The sequence below is a fragment of the Myiozetetes cayanensis genome, unplaced genomic scaffold (assembly GCF_022539395.1).
Source record: "Myiozetetes cayanensis isolate MyiCay16 unplaced genomic scaffold, myiCay2020 scf31, whole genome shotgun sequence".
Taxonomy (NCBI): domain Eukaryota; kingdom Metazoa; phylum Chordata; class Aves; order Passeriformes; family Tyrannidae; genus Myiozetetes; species Myiozetetes cayanensis.
The window spans coordinates 3,751,854-3,768,487 of record NW_026087533.1 but is presented as its reverse complement, the minus strand read 5'-3'; the positions used below and the strand labels follow the sequence as shown (position 1 = coordinate 3,768,487).

At 49.0% G+C, this 16,634-nt stretch overlaps 1 protein-coding gene across 1 annotated transcript in view; it reads left to right on the top strand.

Annotated features, from left to right (window-relative positions):
- The window catches only part of MAN1C1 (mannosidase alpha class 1C member 1), a 62,525-nt gene that overhangs the window by 30,806 nt on the left and 15,085 nt on the right, over positions 1 to 16,634 (top strand). Inside the window, exons 4-6 of the mRNA XM_050326255.1 lie at positions 10,559 to 10,678; positions 12,711 to 12,790; positions 14,998 to 15,092. Coding sequence (XP_050182212.1) covers positions 10,559 to 10,678; positions 12,711 to 12,790; positions 14,998 to 15,092 — 295 coding nt within the window. The remainder of the gene's footprint in view (positions 1 to 10,558; positions 10,679 to 12,710; positions 12,791 to 14,997; positions 15,093 to 16,634) is intronic.

Sequence of the window (16,634 nt, the reverse complement as noted above, 5' to 3'; positions counted from 1 at the left end):
ATGAGCAGTTTTATAACCCGAACTGGAACGTGGTGTCTGTTCTGCAGAGCCCATCCAGAGCAGATCTGCTGAGGGGAGAGTCAGGAGTTACAGTCTGCATCTCTGCTGTACTGTCACAACACACATCTGCCACAGCACTTTTTTGGGAAGTGTGTTTGGAAGATAGAAGGGCACCTCTTTTCTAATTATTATAATGAAGTGCCTCTCCCTTGAATTCTAAGGTGAATTAGCAGTCCCTACTCATTAACTGCTACCTGTTCTGTCGGAGAACGTGGATAATAGTTGCAGGTAGGATGTGTATCTCTGTTTTAATGGGCCTGTGGGGACCCCTCACATTAAATGATGCAAGTCCTCGAGGAGGTATGTGAAGGAGCAATAAATAGTATATAATCAGATTACCTTTAACCACTCTAAAATTAATTTCAAGCATCCAGAGCAGGAGGCACCAGCAGTATTTTGCCCCACCGGTATCGCTGCCATTGTCTTCTGCTTAACCTTCTTGAACTGGTCCTCCCAGAATTGCTCCTTGCTTGTCAAATTACCCATCACTGTCAGAAGTAATTTCCTCTGCCTCGCCGACATCTGAGCCCCCTTGCCCGAGAACAGGAGGAAACCTCTTTCCCCAAGGAGCATTTGGATGATGATCGCTTTCAATTTTCTGCTGAGCTCTCCGTAGCTGACGTAGCCTGCCTGCAACAGAGCCTGTGTGTCACGGGAGACAGACTGGAGACACGTGGAGAGTGGATTTGCAGCATCTCTGCTGTATCAGGGATTGTGCTCCTGAGGCTCAGTCAGCCAGCTCCCTCCTCTGTGACACTTTCAAATGGAAGCAGTTTGATTTGAGCTCCAGGAGGTTTGGAGTCATGCAGTGACGGGCCAGTGCCTGTTGTTGGAGGATCACTGAATGATGAAAGATGGTTGGAGAAAACTGGGGAAAAGAGGATTAAACTGGGGGAGCTGCTGCCAAGTATTAAATGCTTAAGAATCAGTTGGCAATAGGTGCTTATCATATGTCTTCTTTCCTCTTCCTGAAGGAAGTAACTATCTGAAGGGCTGTAGCTGTGACAAGCGATTCATTTTTATGCTGAACACCTTTCTTCTCTTCTCTTTATTTTTTCCAGTGCATAATAAGAATATTGCTAACCTGTTCCCACCAGCCCACTCTCCTCCAGACTCTGCCTACTTTGCCACATCCCTAAACGATCACGAGCTCTCTGTCTCTCACCCATGACTGGTTCAGGGCAGAGCTGCCACCGCTGGTTCAGCCTCAACAACGGGCTTAATTCATCAGGGGAAATTGATATTTGAGAAACACGAGTGGTTGGTAATGCAAAAAGGCGATTTCTCCCCCAGCTGGAACACGTCCTGTATTAAATTTGATCGTAGCAGCCTAAAAGCCAACACTTCAAGGTGCTCCTCTGTGGTGCCAGATTGATTTACCTAGAAGCTGTGCAGGCTCTGCTTCTTCCAAACTGGATTAGTTGCTCTCCTGTTCCTAAGCATCTTTCCAGGGAATGATCAGCACTTTGACCCTTCCTTAGGTGGGGCAAGTGTGACTTTATCCACCCTACAGTGGCACAGGACTAGGGTTTGAGTTGATTTAGTGTGAAACTTATGGAGTGGTGGTAACCTTGGCACGGTCTTGAGTTGTGTCCTGCATGGGTCCACTAAGTATTTCTTCTAGAAATACAAGAAAATTCACCTCTCCAGGATCAGGGAACTGGTAGCCCCTTGGTAGCCACCATCCTGTCAGCTTAGCAGGGTTCACTCTATCAGGAGTCACAGAGCAGAAGAGATCAGACGTGGCACCAAAGTTGAAATCAAGGTGGTTTTGTGTTTTGGGGTGATGGAGGCAGGTTTGTTGGGATCTGGGAGGGGGCTTGGCCCATGACCCCATGGGCTCTGTGGGGTGGGTTTTGCTGTACATCAGGAGAGCACACGTGGGGTGCAGAGTGTTTAGGGGGTGACCTTTGGACCAATACCTTGAAAGGAGAGTGTGGAAGATTCATATGAAGAGGATGGGAGAATAACCTTGGCTATGAAGTGTTTTCTGATGAAGTCCCTGAAGTGTAGGTGTGCAGTGGTTTATTTGGAAAGCAAAGAAAAATGAGGTTGCTCCAAAGCTAATGGACTTTTTTTTTTTTTCCCCCAGTCTGCAAGAGAATGTGCTGATAAAAAAAGAAATCTTTTCTAATTCTTGGACTTGCTTCTCTGTCCCCTTCATCTCTCCCTTCTGCTATCTTGTTGCTCAGATGTAATTTGTTTAGTTTACCTTAAATAAAGGGAATGAAGTTGCCCTGTGTTACAGCTATCAGGCTCACAGACAAAAACCTCAATAAATAAGACACAGTGGCAGGCTTGTAGCTCAGGTTTGGTGTTCCTGGCTTTGCAGGCTTCATCTGCAGTATGTAGGTACCTCTCACAGGCAGCTGAAGGACTGGGCTGTAATAAGATGATTGTGAGGAATTAAGTGAGAAATTTTCTTCCTTTCTCAAAAGGCCTGCAACCCATTTCCTAGTTGCATTTGGATTTTCTGTTTAATTTGTGGCAGCTGAACAAACAGCTCCAGCCCTGTCCCTGAGAAGAGCAGGCTGAAACTTTGGTCACTGTAGCATTTCCCTGAATATGGATTTTAATACCTTCTTATTTCTCTAACCAGCAGGTTATCTTTATTTAAACCCTCTTTCTTTTCAAGCTTGGAGGGAAGTGCCCCCCTGCCTTTTTACTGGCAGAAGAAATTAAGGCCCAGAGCAGGCAGGGAGCTCTGGCCTAAGCCCAGATCCCACCTCAGGAGTTCCAGATCCCATCGCTGTGCCTGACCCGGAGCGCTCTGCAGAGGGGACTGACTGGCAAATCTCCCCTGCAAGGCAGATCTTTCAAGAAACTGTGCAGTGATTTTCACAGTTTACTTTGTTGCCAAGATAGTTCTGAGCTGTGTAAAACGTCTCAGTGTAGATTCCTCCCAGAATTCGACAGTTTGCCACCACCCAGGAGCTGTGTGGTGACGTGGTCCCAGCCAGCTCCCAGGCTTCTAGCACAAATCCCTGGATAAATGTCAGAAGTTCAGGCTGGTCTCCAAGCACTGCCAGCGAGAAAAAGAACCAAAAAGAGCAAGAAAAGCAGCACTCGGGAGATGGTTGCTTTTCAAACTCCTGCTTTAACAAGGCACTGATTTTAATCAAAGCCAGACCAGCTGTTTGAAGCCTTCAGAGCAGCAGAACCAGGCAAGGGCATCTCCATGGTTTTGGTGCTTCTTTGGCACCCCGAGAGCTGAAGGTAAATAACCAGCAACAACCAGAGCCTTTTGTGCCTCGACAGTTAACAAGTTCATCATGTTTCATAGAAACTGCATCCTAATTTTTATTCCAAACAAGGTTTCAGCACTAATTTTTGTTTTGACAAATGTGATTTGACACAAGAACAGTGGGAGTCAAGCCCTTTCATTTTTGATCTGGGTTTACATTGCGCTGATCTAAATTCCTCCCCCTTCTGCTCTTACCTTTCAATTGTAAACTCAGTTATTAAAGTTAGCAAAAAGCCATTTGAAACCCTCTGTTCTGTAGCATTTAAACAGTCCTGCTGTATGCAAGATTAAGTCTGATATCTTCCTAATGACTTGTGCTGTTCATTTGGAGCCTTGCACAATGCATTACTGTACAGATTGTTTAAATGGCTTTGCTGAAAAGGAAGGATTTGGTTTCTCTTCGCTGGGCAACCTCATAAAGGATTGTTTGCCAAATGGCAGGACCAGGCCCCCTGGGTCTGAGTCTCCGTGGCATTAAAGACGATATTCCCCAACCTTTCCTTGCTCCAGTGCTTTGGCACCGCCTGACTGGGTGTGTTGGTGAGGTCAGTTTGGGCTTCCATCCATCCCTGGGGCAGGCAGTTCCCAGCAGTCACAGGGATACGTGGCTCTAAACACGGGTGATGTGGCACAGAGAACCTCCTGAGGGAAGGTGTCCCTGGCCGTGGAGGGGGTGGGAACTGGATGAGCTTCAAGGTCCTTCCCAACCCCAACCAGTCTGTGATTCTATGGTTCTGTGAAAGAAGGCTTTTGTTTGAGCTAAGCCCTGACATCAGGGAGGTAGTGCTGGAAAGCTGGTGAAGACACTCCCATCTCCTGCTGCTTGGGAATCCTCGCACCGTGTCCAGCTTTCCAAAAATGCATCTGGGAACACTCTGAATTCCTCCTTGCACCTCGACAGCAGAGCTGGTGGGAGGTGAGACATCCTGTGTGTGATGTGTGGGCCATGGCAAGGTCTCACCTGTGAGCCCCTTGTGCTCCTTGGCTCCCCAGGCATGGAATGTCAGGCGGATTCAGGAATGTCTGATGGAGTCAGGCAGAGCCCTTGCTAACAGGCATTTCTCCTTCCTCAGGAAAAGGGCTATTACAGACCCCACTCTTAGCTACTTGTCTGCTGAAGCATCACTTTTATGGGCTTTTTTTAAGGCTCTCAAGGGGACAGACTTGCAGCTGGGAGCCCTTCAAGTCTCATATCTGGCCTGTGATACTCCAAGCTGGCTATTTTGGGAAGAGGGGAGTGAGGGGAGGCGGCGCTCTCCGTCCCTCCCGTCAACAGCTGCTCCGCTTTGGAAAAATCAAACATTTGCTAAGCTCTGGAGGCTGGATGTGTCCTGGGGTTGGGCCACTTGTTTGGTTTGGGAGAAGCAGGTGCAGGTCTGTGTGCTAAGTCTGGACTTGAACAGGTAGATCCCCAGCCTGTGGAGGGATCACCCCGAGGCAGTATTTAATTTTGGGCAAAAGTCCTTCCCAGAGGCTGACTGAGTAACTTCCCACAAAACAAACAAACAAAAAAAAAAAAAAATCCAAAGCAACAAAACAGGGCAAAAACCCCTCACAGCCACCACGAAACTGATTTTTTGACCCTGAAAAGTGATACCCCTCGGGTAGGGATGGAGCTGGAAAAGCCAGAAGGAAGAGCAAGGGCTTGATTCACCTGTGTGAGCTGCCGTGGGGAGCATGCAGGGGTGTCCTGTGGGATTCTGGAGAGAGAAAAACCCAAGGTGCTGTACTGGCCATCCCTTTGGCCCTGCTGCTCTGCATCCTGCTCAGTACAAGCCCTGTGAGGTGGGTGAAGGTAAATGAATTGTGCTTTGTTACCGGTGAGTCACAACCATTGTCTCCTCTCCTGTCAGTGAGTCACTGTCAGCTCGCTGGAGCTGCCTGGAAGGATGTGATGGGGCTTTGTGTCCACAGCAGCTGCATGGGCTGAACTGAGGAGAAGGCAGGAGGCTGAGGCTCCAGGGCCCAAGGGCTGATGGATTTCCTCTCTTAGAGGCAGCATTTTCGTGTTTGAACTGACAGAGCCAGGGAAGACAAACCATTTTCTGAGCACAGCGAAAACCCACGATCTATTTCCTGATGCCAAGGGAACGCACTGAAAACACCCTGGATGCTCTTGCAAGTGCTCTGCAGTCTCTTTGTTCTTCATTTTTCTTTCTTTGTAGTCTGGTTCTCTCCCTCTTCTTTTTCCTTCCCCGATTTTTGTCCTTTCCTTCAGTTCCCTGCTCACTCCTGACTCACGTAGCTGCTGTTAAATCTCCCCAGCACTGTCCATCTCTGCTGGCTGTTGCTGCCCGTGGGTGCAGAGGGTGGAGGCCAAGGTTCTTTCAAGCTGAAGGTTCTGACCTTGGCTGCAAGAAGCTTCATGAAAAGTTGTGGCTTTCTCTGACGTGCCTGTCTGCTGTTCTGTGTCACTCCCACAGGGACTGAAGGAGAGCTAAACCCAGGGCAGTGTCACAATCTCCTGATAAAAAGGCAATTCTTTGGTGTGAACGCTTGTGTTTTGCTCAGTAGGTCACCTCACTTCCTAAAAAATGTTACCCTGGGCCCTTTCTAATGAGGGAGGTGGGCTGTGCTGTGTGAGCAATGCCTGGATCAGTGTTCAGGCCCAGTGCCAACACGTGGCCATCCCTTGCTACTGGGGTGCAAAGCATCACAGTTGAATTTCACATGTGGATTTGGTGGCTCATGAAAGCTTCAGCAAGTCAGGGATAGACTCCTACTGCTCCCCTGGTGCAGTTTCTGTTGTGTACCTGGTGCTGGTGTGTTTGCTTGGCCTCTTTCTGCCTAAATTGGTGGGTTTGATTTGCAGATAATGGGTAGCTAAAAGGAAGTTCACTGACAGAGCAGCAGTTGTGATTGTTACCATAGTTATACTTAGTCCCTGCTTGGTGCTGTGCAGTGCTTTTCAAGCCTTAATTATCCCTTTCATGTCTGGCAGGTGGCAGGGCAGGTACTCCCCTCCTATGGGAGCCCTCTTGGCCTCCCTGTAAACTGTACATGGAAAAGGAACTGCTCCCTGTTCTCCCCCACACTCTGGGATTGGCACGTGACTTCCAAAGTGTCCCCCCTCTGCCCAGTGACACACGTTAAACCTCCTAATGAGCCTTTGGAATTGTCCTTTGTCTTAGGAACTCTTGCTGCAAATGGCTCCTCAGAGCCCCTGAGCTATCAGGCATCAGGGACAGGGGAAGAGGATGAGCCCTTCTTATTCAGATTATGTCCCCCAGAGCAGAACAAGCTGCTCTGGGCTTTATCTGGGGCTTTCAGAGATAGCACTGCCATTAATTCCCATGAAAGCCCTTCTGAAGCTCTGCTGCATGAAAGGTCTGTTCCTCCAGACTGGCATTGGAGCACATTCCCAGGGAGCCGTGGGGGCACGGTGGTGCAGGCTCCATTCAGCACCTTTCACAAGCACTCTGTTAATTAATGTAATGTTTGTTAGTGCTCACTCCTCTGGGTGGGTGGGAGCAGGAACAGAGCAGCCTTGTTGCCTACACTCGTATCTCCATTCTTTTTGTGCACAAAAGAGCAAATGCAGGGTGGTACAGGCCCTCCTTCGGCCCAAGAAGAGATGAACCTTTGTCTTGCTGCTTCTCCTCTCCTGCTGTTCACTCATGAGTGAAACTCCAGGCAGAGGCCCTGCCACTTGCTGTGACACGAGCTGCTGTGAAGTCCTTCAGTTAGAAATGTCCCCAGGCAAGCATCCCTGAATTCCACCTGAGGTCCCAGTTCTTCTCCCTGGTCCCAGTGAAGGAGGATCATCCCATTCAGGATGACTGTGTGCTCTCACTGGGCGGTGCAGGAGCTGGTGTGGATCCCAAAGCTGTGCCCCATAGACCCTTCTGGTCGTCAGCAGAGTGACTTTGCCTCCCCCAGGCGAGGTGTATCTCCCCTCTAAGCCAGCTCTGGAGCAGGATTAGGGGGAGCTCCTCACAGCACACAGAGCCTCGGGTTTGTGTCCTGGTAGAATCTCAGACGTGGAGTCCTGCTTAAAAGCCACTGCTCCCATCTCTGGGTGCTTCAAGGAGTGTTTCTTCTGAGGGTTTCTTGGTTTCTACTTTAAAACTCGAGTACAATGAGGCTGAAACCAGCAATTTAGAGAGGAGAGTGTCAGCAAGAGTCAGAAGTGACAGAGTGGGGTTTGCTTCCTTTTTCTTTTGAAGCTGCTTCCCCTTTGATTATACCCCTCACATGTGCAGGTTTGGAAAGGTGATGATTTCCTAAGGAGCGTGTCAGGCAGGTGTCAGCACCCTTACAGTGGGTGTGTGTATATTGTAATGAACACACTGGGGTATGGACAGCACCATGTTTTGACAGCTGAGGATCATCAGAGCTGTTGGACGTTTTCTCACGAGCTCTGTCGTGGCCTGGCGAAGCAAAGTCTGAGCAAGAAGGAAGGAAGATGCTCCTGTAGCAAAGAAATAACAGGGTCAGGGACCTTCCTGGATGTCCTGGCAAGTGACAGGCACAGCCAAAAACCTGATGCCTGGTTTGCCCTGTGGTTTTTTTTTGTCACTCTCATGAGCTGATGCAGCCACTCTGGTGTTGTGATGGGCTTTGGGAGAGTCACTCATGCCTTTGCAGCGGCTTCAAAGCTGGTGCAGAAGAAAGGAAACATCGCCGAGACCCTTGTACAAAACACACAGTTCTTCAGATACAGAGGGTTAGGGGAATATTTAAAGCAAATGTTTAAACTGACACAAAGACAAACCAGCAGGGAAGAGAGGTTTGCCCTCCACTTTGTCAAATACAGGGAGGAAAGCTGAGCAACTCCGAGCTCTGCCGTAGCAAAGATCCGAGCATGTTCCCAATCCCCAGCGCAGTTCATGTTTTTAAAGGCCTCACTTGCTAAAAACATAAAAGGCTCTGTCAATTCAATAATTTTTCACTTCAATTAATCATCCCAGAAAATTGTAAGTTTATTGTCTCTTTGTCTCTGTTTAGCTCGAGCAAATCCAACTTTTCTCATTGTCTCTCTGCAGATTATGAAAAGCTTTGTTGATTATATCATCAAATTAAATCGAGCCCATTAGTGTTCCTCTCAGAACATCACAGTAACAGGCTGTGCCTCAGGTGGCATTGCCCTTCCTTCTCTTTTTAAATGCTTTGCCTGCGTCCCCGTCGTGTCTCTCCTCGCTAATAGGAAAGTGTATAAAAATCACATAATCATTAATACTGAAGGTTCATTAAGGCTGATAAAAGCAGCACTGCCTGCCATGGTGTTGTTTCTCCTGGTCAGTGCTTTTGGCAAACGCTCCAGCTCAGCTGTGTTTCAGGACCCACCAGTTGATCCGGGGACTGTTCGACTCCATCTCTTGCGCTCCCGGAGATGGCTCCGGTTAGACGATCACTCCCCGAGCCCGTGGCAATAAATGGATTTCTGGAGGCCGTTTCAACTGCCTGCATCCTTTTCCACAGCCCCTGCTTTTGATGCAGACAGCATCCGAAAGGCAGCAATCTGTAGTTGAGCAGTAAAGTCTTGGTTGGGTTTTTATTAAAGCAATGATGTGCTGGCTGGCTGAGAAGTGTCAAAACTGCAATCTTGTAACATCAACAAAATAAGGCAGGATCATTCCTTACGGGAGAGGAATGCTGAGAGCAGAAATGAGCCCGGCATGGAATTGTTGGATCTCAGCACTCCTCCTCCAGGGATAAGGACTGATGTACATCAGGCACGGTCGGGTTTTTTTTCTCTTAATAAGAAAAGACCAAAGGCTGAGGGTTCATGACACATCATTCACCTTTGCCTTCCCCTCCCCTCTGCAGCAGTTCCCCGACAGTGCATCCAGCTGGGTTTGCCTCTCTTAAGCAGAGCAGGAATTGAAGTAACACTGAAGGTATCACAAAAGTGCCAGACCAATCTGAGCATGCAATGAAAGGCTGGGGGCACCAGGGGAATTTGGGATGGTAGTTTAAAGTCTGTTGGTGAGAAGAAGAGGCTGACCTGAGCCAAACAGACATAAGTCTCAGGAAAATCCCTGGGCACAGCAGTGTGAGAGTCTTTCTGCTGGAAAGGGAGGTGTTGGGGACAGAGCTGGTAGGAGCAGCTTCTCCTGCAGAAACGAAAGCTGATCCTCATCCAAGAGTCTTTGCTGCCAGAGATTCCAAGAGGTCTGGCTGTCAGGGGGTGGGCAGGAACGTGGCTGCAGCTGAGCAGTGTGTGTGTGGGGGGGGGGACCCAGCTGATGGTGATACAGAGGCAGCTTCACGCCTGTGTCCCTGGTGTTACATCCACAGAGGGATGACTGATGATGATCCAAAACTGGAGCCCTCCACGTGAGGATTTGTGTTTGCTGAGTTACCCAGGAATGTGGTGAGCTTTGTAATTAAAGCACGAAGGGGTTTGAGTCACCATGTGCTTCGTTCCCTTTGCTGTCCCGTGCCAGGAATAATTTTAGGGAACCCAGACAGAAACAAAACTCCAGTGCTGAGCTGTTCCAAACCCAGGGTTGCTACATCTCTAATTCCTTTTAATCTCAACTGCTGTGAGATTGTCTGCCTACACACCTTGCATTCTGCCTCCCCAGGAGCTCTCCTGTGTTCCTTTTGCATAAGACAGTGCTTGGCATGAAAGTTTTTTACATGAATGATCTGGTTGGTCCAAGTACTTGGTTGGAATTTACTTCAGCCTCGTGTGTCCCATTGCCACCTGCTGGGGAATGATGAGTGTGCTCACAGGGACTGTTCTGTTGGCCAAAGGAAGGGACCGGTCCCTGAAGTCACCCACTCTCTGCTCAAGGTTCACTGAGATTGGTTTCTGGTCTCTCAGCCTCCAGGGGTGGCTTTTGTCCTTTTTGTGAAGTGTTCTGTCCACATGCTGGTGGTGGGACACCCTGGGTCATGGCATGGTGCAAAAGGATTTGTGCCCCCCCAAAAAAACAACCCTGCATCAGGACAGGAGGATCAAGGTCCTGCCTTGGATGCTCTTGCACAATAAAAATACAATTCTGGCACGTAGAACAGGGGCTGTGCTCGTAACTGGGTTGGAAAGAGGCAGAATTTATGTTTACAGGTAAACAAAGATCAGGGCTGGAATTGCCCAACCATTTTGGCCAAGACAAGACTGGAGAAAAGGCCAAGGCTTGCAGTCAGGACTGGTGGCTTCAGGCCTGGACCTGGAGCTGGATCCCATCCAACAGCCCCAGTGCTGGGGCTGGGAGCTGCTGCCTGTGCCAGCTCCCACAGATGGATTTGGAGCTGAAGATGGTGGTGTAAGCGAGGCTTCATCACTGCCTTGTGTTTGTGTTGCAGGAGGCCTTCGAGGAGCAACTGTGATCGATGCCTTAGATACCCTCTACATCATGGAACTCGAGGAGGAATTCCAAGAAGCCAAGAAGTGGGTGGAGAAGAGCTTTGACTTGAATGTGGTGAGTCACTTACTGGGAATGCCTGTCTGTGTCACCTGAACAGCCAGTTCTGATCCCAGTCTTATCCAAGAATCCTTTGGGGAGGGCAACCATGAAGTCTGTGGGGGGAAGAAGCCACTCAACTGATTATTTTCTTTTTGAGGCCAAAGGGACCACGATGATTCACTCCCAGCCAGGGGCCACCAGATCAGACTCACCATGTCTGGCTGAAAATAAGATTCAGTGTTTAATGGTTTTGTGTTTTGGTTCTGGGTTATGAAAACAGCTGTAATTATTAGACACTCCAAGGAAGTTTTGTTCATCAAAGAACAAGTTCTGTTTTGTCTCAATTAAATGTCTGCCTGTGATAAAACAAGTTTTCTGTTTCAAACGCTGTAGATTAAGATTGAAACCACAGATCTCCTTGTCTGGGCCCTTTGTTGATGTGTCACTGCTGGGACTTGTGCAGTGGGCACCTTGGCAGGAGAGAGGGAGCAGAGGTTTGGAAAGAAGAGCACCTCTGAAAATGGCCAGAGGAGCTTCTCTCTGTGGCTTCTGAACCTGTCCTAGACACTTTTGGGATCTGTGTTAGACGTGCTGGGGCTCTGGGTGCAGCACATGCCCTTGTCACAGCTCTGCCTTGGCCTCCAAGCCAGCTCTTGCATTTCTCGTGGCCCAGCTGATGGGATCTCATCAGTGGCACACAGGGAATGTTAAAACCACAGTGCAGTTCAAACTGCTATTTGTTTAATGCCAGTCTAGTTGTTGTGAAAGGTGGTTCTCCCATGAGAACAATGCCTGCAGCTGCCTTCCTAGAAAAGCATCATTTGGGAGGGCATGACTGGCACTCGTGGATTCATAAAAGGCAGACCACATCTGATAAATCTGGTGAATGGTCTCAGTATGCTGCTGAATCAATAAACAAGGGACAAAATCAACTGGGATATAATTTATCTGGATTTCATAAAAGCTTTTACCCTTGGTCTGCAGAATAGATTGATCTGTAAAGACAGGAGTGAATGCTATGGATTGATCAGTGGAGTCAGGGAGCACAGCACAGGGAGACAAGGAGGGAAATTAATTAAATATTGGCTCTGTACAAGGAACTCCAATAGTCCAGCAAAGCGAGGTGGGAACTCCAAGGCCCACGAGCTCTGTTGGAAATCAGGTGCTGTGATCTGTCTCACCCAACTTCGCTCATCATCTCCTGAAAGCACTTGCTGTGATTTGTGACCTGCAGGTGTTTGCAAAGGGCAGGGTAGTACAGAGGTTTAAGTGCCCCTTTGCTCACTCCAAGTGCTGTGTTGGTGGAAGATCTTCCTAGGTTTGGGCTTTGTGGGTTTGTGTGAGGGGAAGGAATCGTCTATCGGGCAGATTGGATAGCCAGGAACAGCTATTTTTTGTAGGCCTTTCTGAATGCAATTGTTTTGACATTTGCTGATCATCAGCTGAGCAGAGCTTGTTCCAGGTGAGTGGGTTCTTGAGGGGTTCACTGAACCACATCCACGTGTGTCTGCTGTGTGGGGTGTGGGGCACACGAGCACCACTCAGTCTGTCTGTCCCCTCCTGTGAGCAGGCTCTGGTCCTCTCTCAGCCTGCACACAGGTGAGTCCTCAAATGACTGAAAATATCTACCTAAAGGAAAGCAGGAATTGCATGACATCCATCTACTGCAGTGCTCTCTTCACGAGAAAATGGAGAATATATTTTTGTCCACGGGGCTGTACAGTTTCCTTATGAAATAAAAACAGTTCAAGGGGAAAATTTTTACCCTAAACTGACTCACAGCTCTTTGCAAGGCCTAACTCAAGAAAGGGCTGGCTGGGCAGCACATCTTCCCTGCCTGACTTAGGGCGATTTGGGTGTTTCTCTCCCCTTCAGACTCCACCCGTTCACTGTGGAGCAAATAAAGCGCTGTGAGATCTTAGGCAAAAAGCTGTGCCACGCTGTGGGTGGGGACTGGGAGACTGAGGGATCTGCCTGCAGTCTGTTCCCCCTTTGGCTGCCAGTTGCCTGTGCAGACTTTGCAGTGGAGTGTTATCCTCCTGTCTTTCCAGAACGGAGAGCGTCCTTGTTCGAGGTGAACATCCGCTACATCGGAGGGCTGCTCGCCACCTACTACTTGACTGGAGAAGAGGTTTGTTCCAGCAGCTCTTTGTGCCTCACACAGCCCCCTGAAAGGGCTCTCCAACAGCTTTTCTCTGAGCATCAGATAATCCCTCCCTAACAACAGGCTAAACCCATCGTTTTTTTTGTGACTATGGAAATGCCACTAATGTTCTTTTAATTAAGCCTCGCATAATTACCTTGCACACACACCGTGTGCACGGCTCATTTGCAAAGATCTTTTCTCCTGTGGGCAATTCTAGCAAGAAGTGTTTCCAGTTGGACACGTTGCTCCCCAGGGAAATGCCATTTGCAGGGATCTTTGTCTTTGTACTTGTTCCTTTCTGTTCTAAAGGGGGCACTGAGATTCCACCAAACATCCTTCCAGATTCTGCCTCGGGCTAAGGAGGGCGACTGATGACTCCAGACTCTCCTGGACAGCCTCTCTGTGGCTGTAATTTCTGAGATGAAGTGCCCTGGGATGCATGGAAGGAGGGGGGCAAACTGCACCTAGAACACCTTCTGCTGGAAGGGCGTTGGAACTCCCTTCAGGTCCCTTCCAACCCACACCAGTGTCAGATTCTCTGTCCTGCCAGCTCCTGTGGCAGGGATACAGCTCCACAAAGTGTCCCCTTGCCCTGCAGGTGTGGGCTGGGTGTCACAGCCCCTCCTGTGGTGGAGCAGCCTTTGGATGGATGCTCCATCTCCCTGGAGTCCTGGACAAAGCAGGAAGCTCTCACTTCCACTTCCCTTCTTTCTCTCCAGCCTGGCAGAGGCCAGGGCTTAATGCCATAATCTGTTTAATAATGTGGCTGGGCTGGAATTTTACAGCTGGCTGTAGAGAGATGAAGAGATTATTCCTTTGCCCTGGAAGCCTCTGGTGAGCAGAAACTCTGATTCAGGGGGGGAGTTTTGTGAGTGAAGGAACTGGAGGACTGGCTCTAAATGACAGCTCACTGCCCATGGCTGGGTCCTGTCCACCCCAGCAGGGTGGGATGGCTCCTCACTGCAGAGTGACACCATTGATCCGAGGAGGAGTCACAGGAGCAGCTCTGTTACTTTAGCTGCATTTTAAATGAGTTCCAGGAATGACTTCTCTCTGTGATTTCCCTCCAGGGAAAACTCTCAAAGACTCAGTGCCCCGACTTGGAGTCTGTCTCAGTGACAACTTCAACAGGTCTCAGATCGACAGAGCAAAAAGAAACCACGTTAAACCATAAAACTCCAGCAGTGACCTCTTGAAGTCCAGTCAGCAGTGATGCTCAGGAGCCAGGGCAGTGCCTCTCATTTACCCAGTCACTGCCACTGGGCTGAAAGGCAAAAATCAAGGCCCTGTCTCTTGCTTTCCCCTCTGAACCAACCCCCTTTTTCCCTGTGAGTGTATCAAAGGTCTGCCAGCCCACAGGACAGCTCAGGTTTCCTCAGTGCTGTATTTTTAGAGGCATAAATTCCTGTCTTCTGAGCGCTACCACGACAAGGGCTAGAGGTAAAAGGCTTGTGTTTTATCTCCTAAGTCACTTACAGGCTTCCCTTGATCAGGACTAATCTCTGGAGCAAAGATAAGTGCTTGTATCAGTTTGTCCCGAAATAATTGTGGATGGTTGCTTTGTGCTGCAAGCCACCCTAAGCTATGATTTGACTTGAAGGCCCAAAACTGAGGCATTAAAAATGGAAAAGGAGCAGCTTAGCCATGAAACCGTGAATCCTCCTTGGAAAAGAGCTGCAAGTGAAAGATTGTTCTTTGGAAATCAAAGTTTTTACCACAGCAGATGACACAAGCTGGACAAATCCATGTTGTAAATGTTAACAGTGCTTCACCCTAGAAAGATTTCTTTTGATTTTAATTCTGTCATTTCACCTCTGCCACCCTGGGAAAGGGGAGAATTTGTCCCTAGAGAGTATCCTTTGGGTCAATTCTGGGATTTACTGCCAGAGTATGGGGGTGTTGTGAGCTCTGGCTGCTCTTGTCCAGGCTGAGGGTTTGGCAGGGGACTGGGCACGGGTTTAGTGTCGATTTTAGAGGAAATTCAGAGAGATACCAAAATTCAGTGTGACTCTTGGCTCAGGTCTGTCAGTGGAACCAGGGCAGCAGCACACCTGAAACAGGGGATTGTTGCAGTGCAGCACTTGCAGTTTTTTGTAATGGTGTGCTTGAAGAAGCAGATTTGAAAGAATCCCACGTGACTCTTATTCACAAGGAATCCATCAAATACTTATCCTCTCTTCTTCTTTCAACAGGTGTTCAAGAGTAAAGCTCTGGAACTTGGAGAGAAACTTTTGCCAGCTTTTAACACCCCCACTGGAATCCCACGTGGCGTCATAAATCTGGGCAGGCAAGACACACGTCCTTACAAACATGTCCTTTTAGTGCTGAGTGTTTGTGAGAGCCCAGGACTCGAGCAGGAACAGCAGCAGTTCCTCAGAGGTGCCCCCTTCTAGTGCAGATTCTTCGAGGTCATTTGTTTTGCCAACTCAAACCCAAGAGGTGCCTTGGCAGAGACTGCAGGTGACTCAAGTCAAACCCAGCTGTGTTTTATTAATTTTGGGCTGTCCACAGTTTCTCCCTCTACCTCTTGGCAGGGCTCCCTGCTGCAATAGCAGTTTTCCTCACTCTCATTTTCCTCTGAAAGGTTGTTTTGTAGTCTGCACGCAGCATGGGTTTGTGCAGTGTGCCCAACTAGATGCATGTGAATTTATCCAGGCTTCATGCTTGGCAAAAGTGGGAAAGGGGGTGGATGGGACTGGCTGACAGCTCTGCTGCTGGAAAGAGGGGAAAATGCAGATCCTCTGGTGTTGTCCCTGTGAGCAGCACTCAGCCAGGTGCGTCCTTCCCTCGGAGCCCCAGCGTTTTGTGTCGGGTAGGGGATGTTCTCCTGCCAGAGGGCAGCGTTGGGGGCAGGTGAGTTGAATACCTGCTGAAGGTCTGTCAGCAAGCAGAGACAGAGCTGGAGGCTGCACTCCTGCTCTCTGCTTCTTGCTCCCTGCCAATAAGGGCTGATTTGCTCGTTTTGATGCCTCCAAACAAATCCCCCGGGGTAAGAGCTGCGCGCAGGCTGAGACAGAGACAGCAGGAAATGTGGGTTAACAAAAGCCTTTCATCCTCACCTCTTGCAAAACTGGGAGCAGCAGCCATGAAAGTCATTATTCATCTCTTAGCCCAAATCTCCTCTTTGGCTCTGCGGAAGCAAAAGGCTTCCAAATATTTGGCTCACGCCGCTCCGCTGCTCAAATATCACTGTCACCCTTCGTTTGTCTTATGTGCTCGTGATCCCAGTGAAAATTTGAGCCACCACCACGACTATAATTGTCTCTTTTTTGCAGAAGAGACATCCTGCTTCCTCTGCAGCTGATAAAGGCTCGGCAGAGGCTAACCTTTCACAGAAATGCCAAACCCTCCCCTGCCCTTTGTGAAGACAATTGAAACAGCCTGTGTCTGCCTAGACATTCCCAAAATGTTTTGCTGATGACCTTGACTAAGAGCAAAGAAAATCAACATACCACTGAGCCCACATCCAGAGCCCCTGTTACTGCCTTGAGCTCTGGCTTCAGGGCCATGAAACTGCTGTGAGGGTTGGATTATCAATTGATTTAGGAGCAGGGATGAAGTGAGCTGCATCCATAGTCTGATGTGCTGCAGGAACGTGATGAACAGCCAAAGGTTGTAAACCCAAAGGGGAAGGGATTTACTCGGTGTGAGGGAGCGTGTGGAAGTGGAAGCAGAGGAGGAGATCGAGGTGATGCTGTGAGAGCACACTGACCCCAAGTCAGGCCCAGATCAAAGCCCAGAAGAGTTTTGCAACAAGGAATTCTCTCTCCAGTTCTGCTTTTGTTAATTCCAGAGAGACATCTTCATCCCAAAAGGAGGAGAGTCTTGC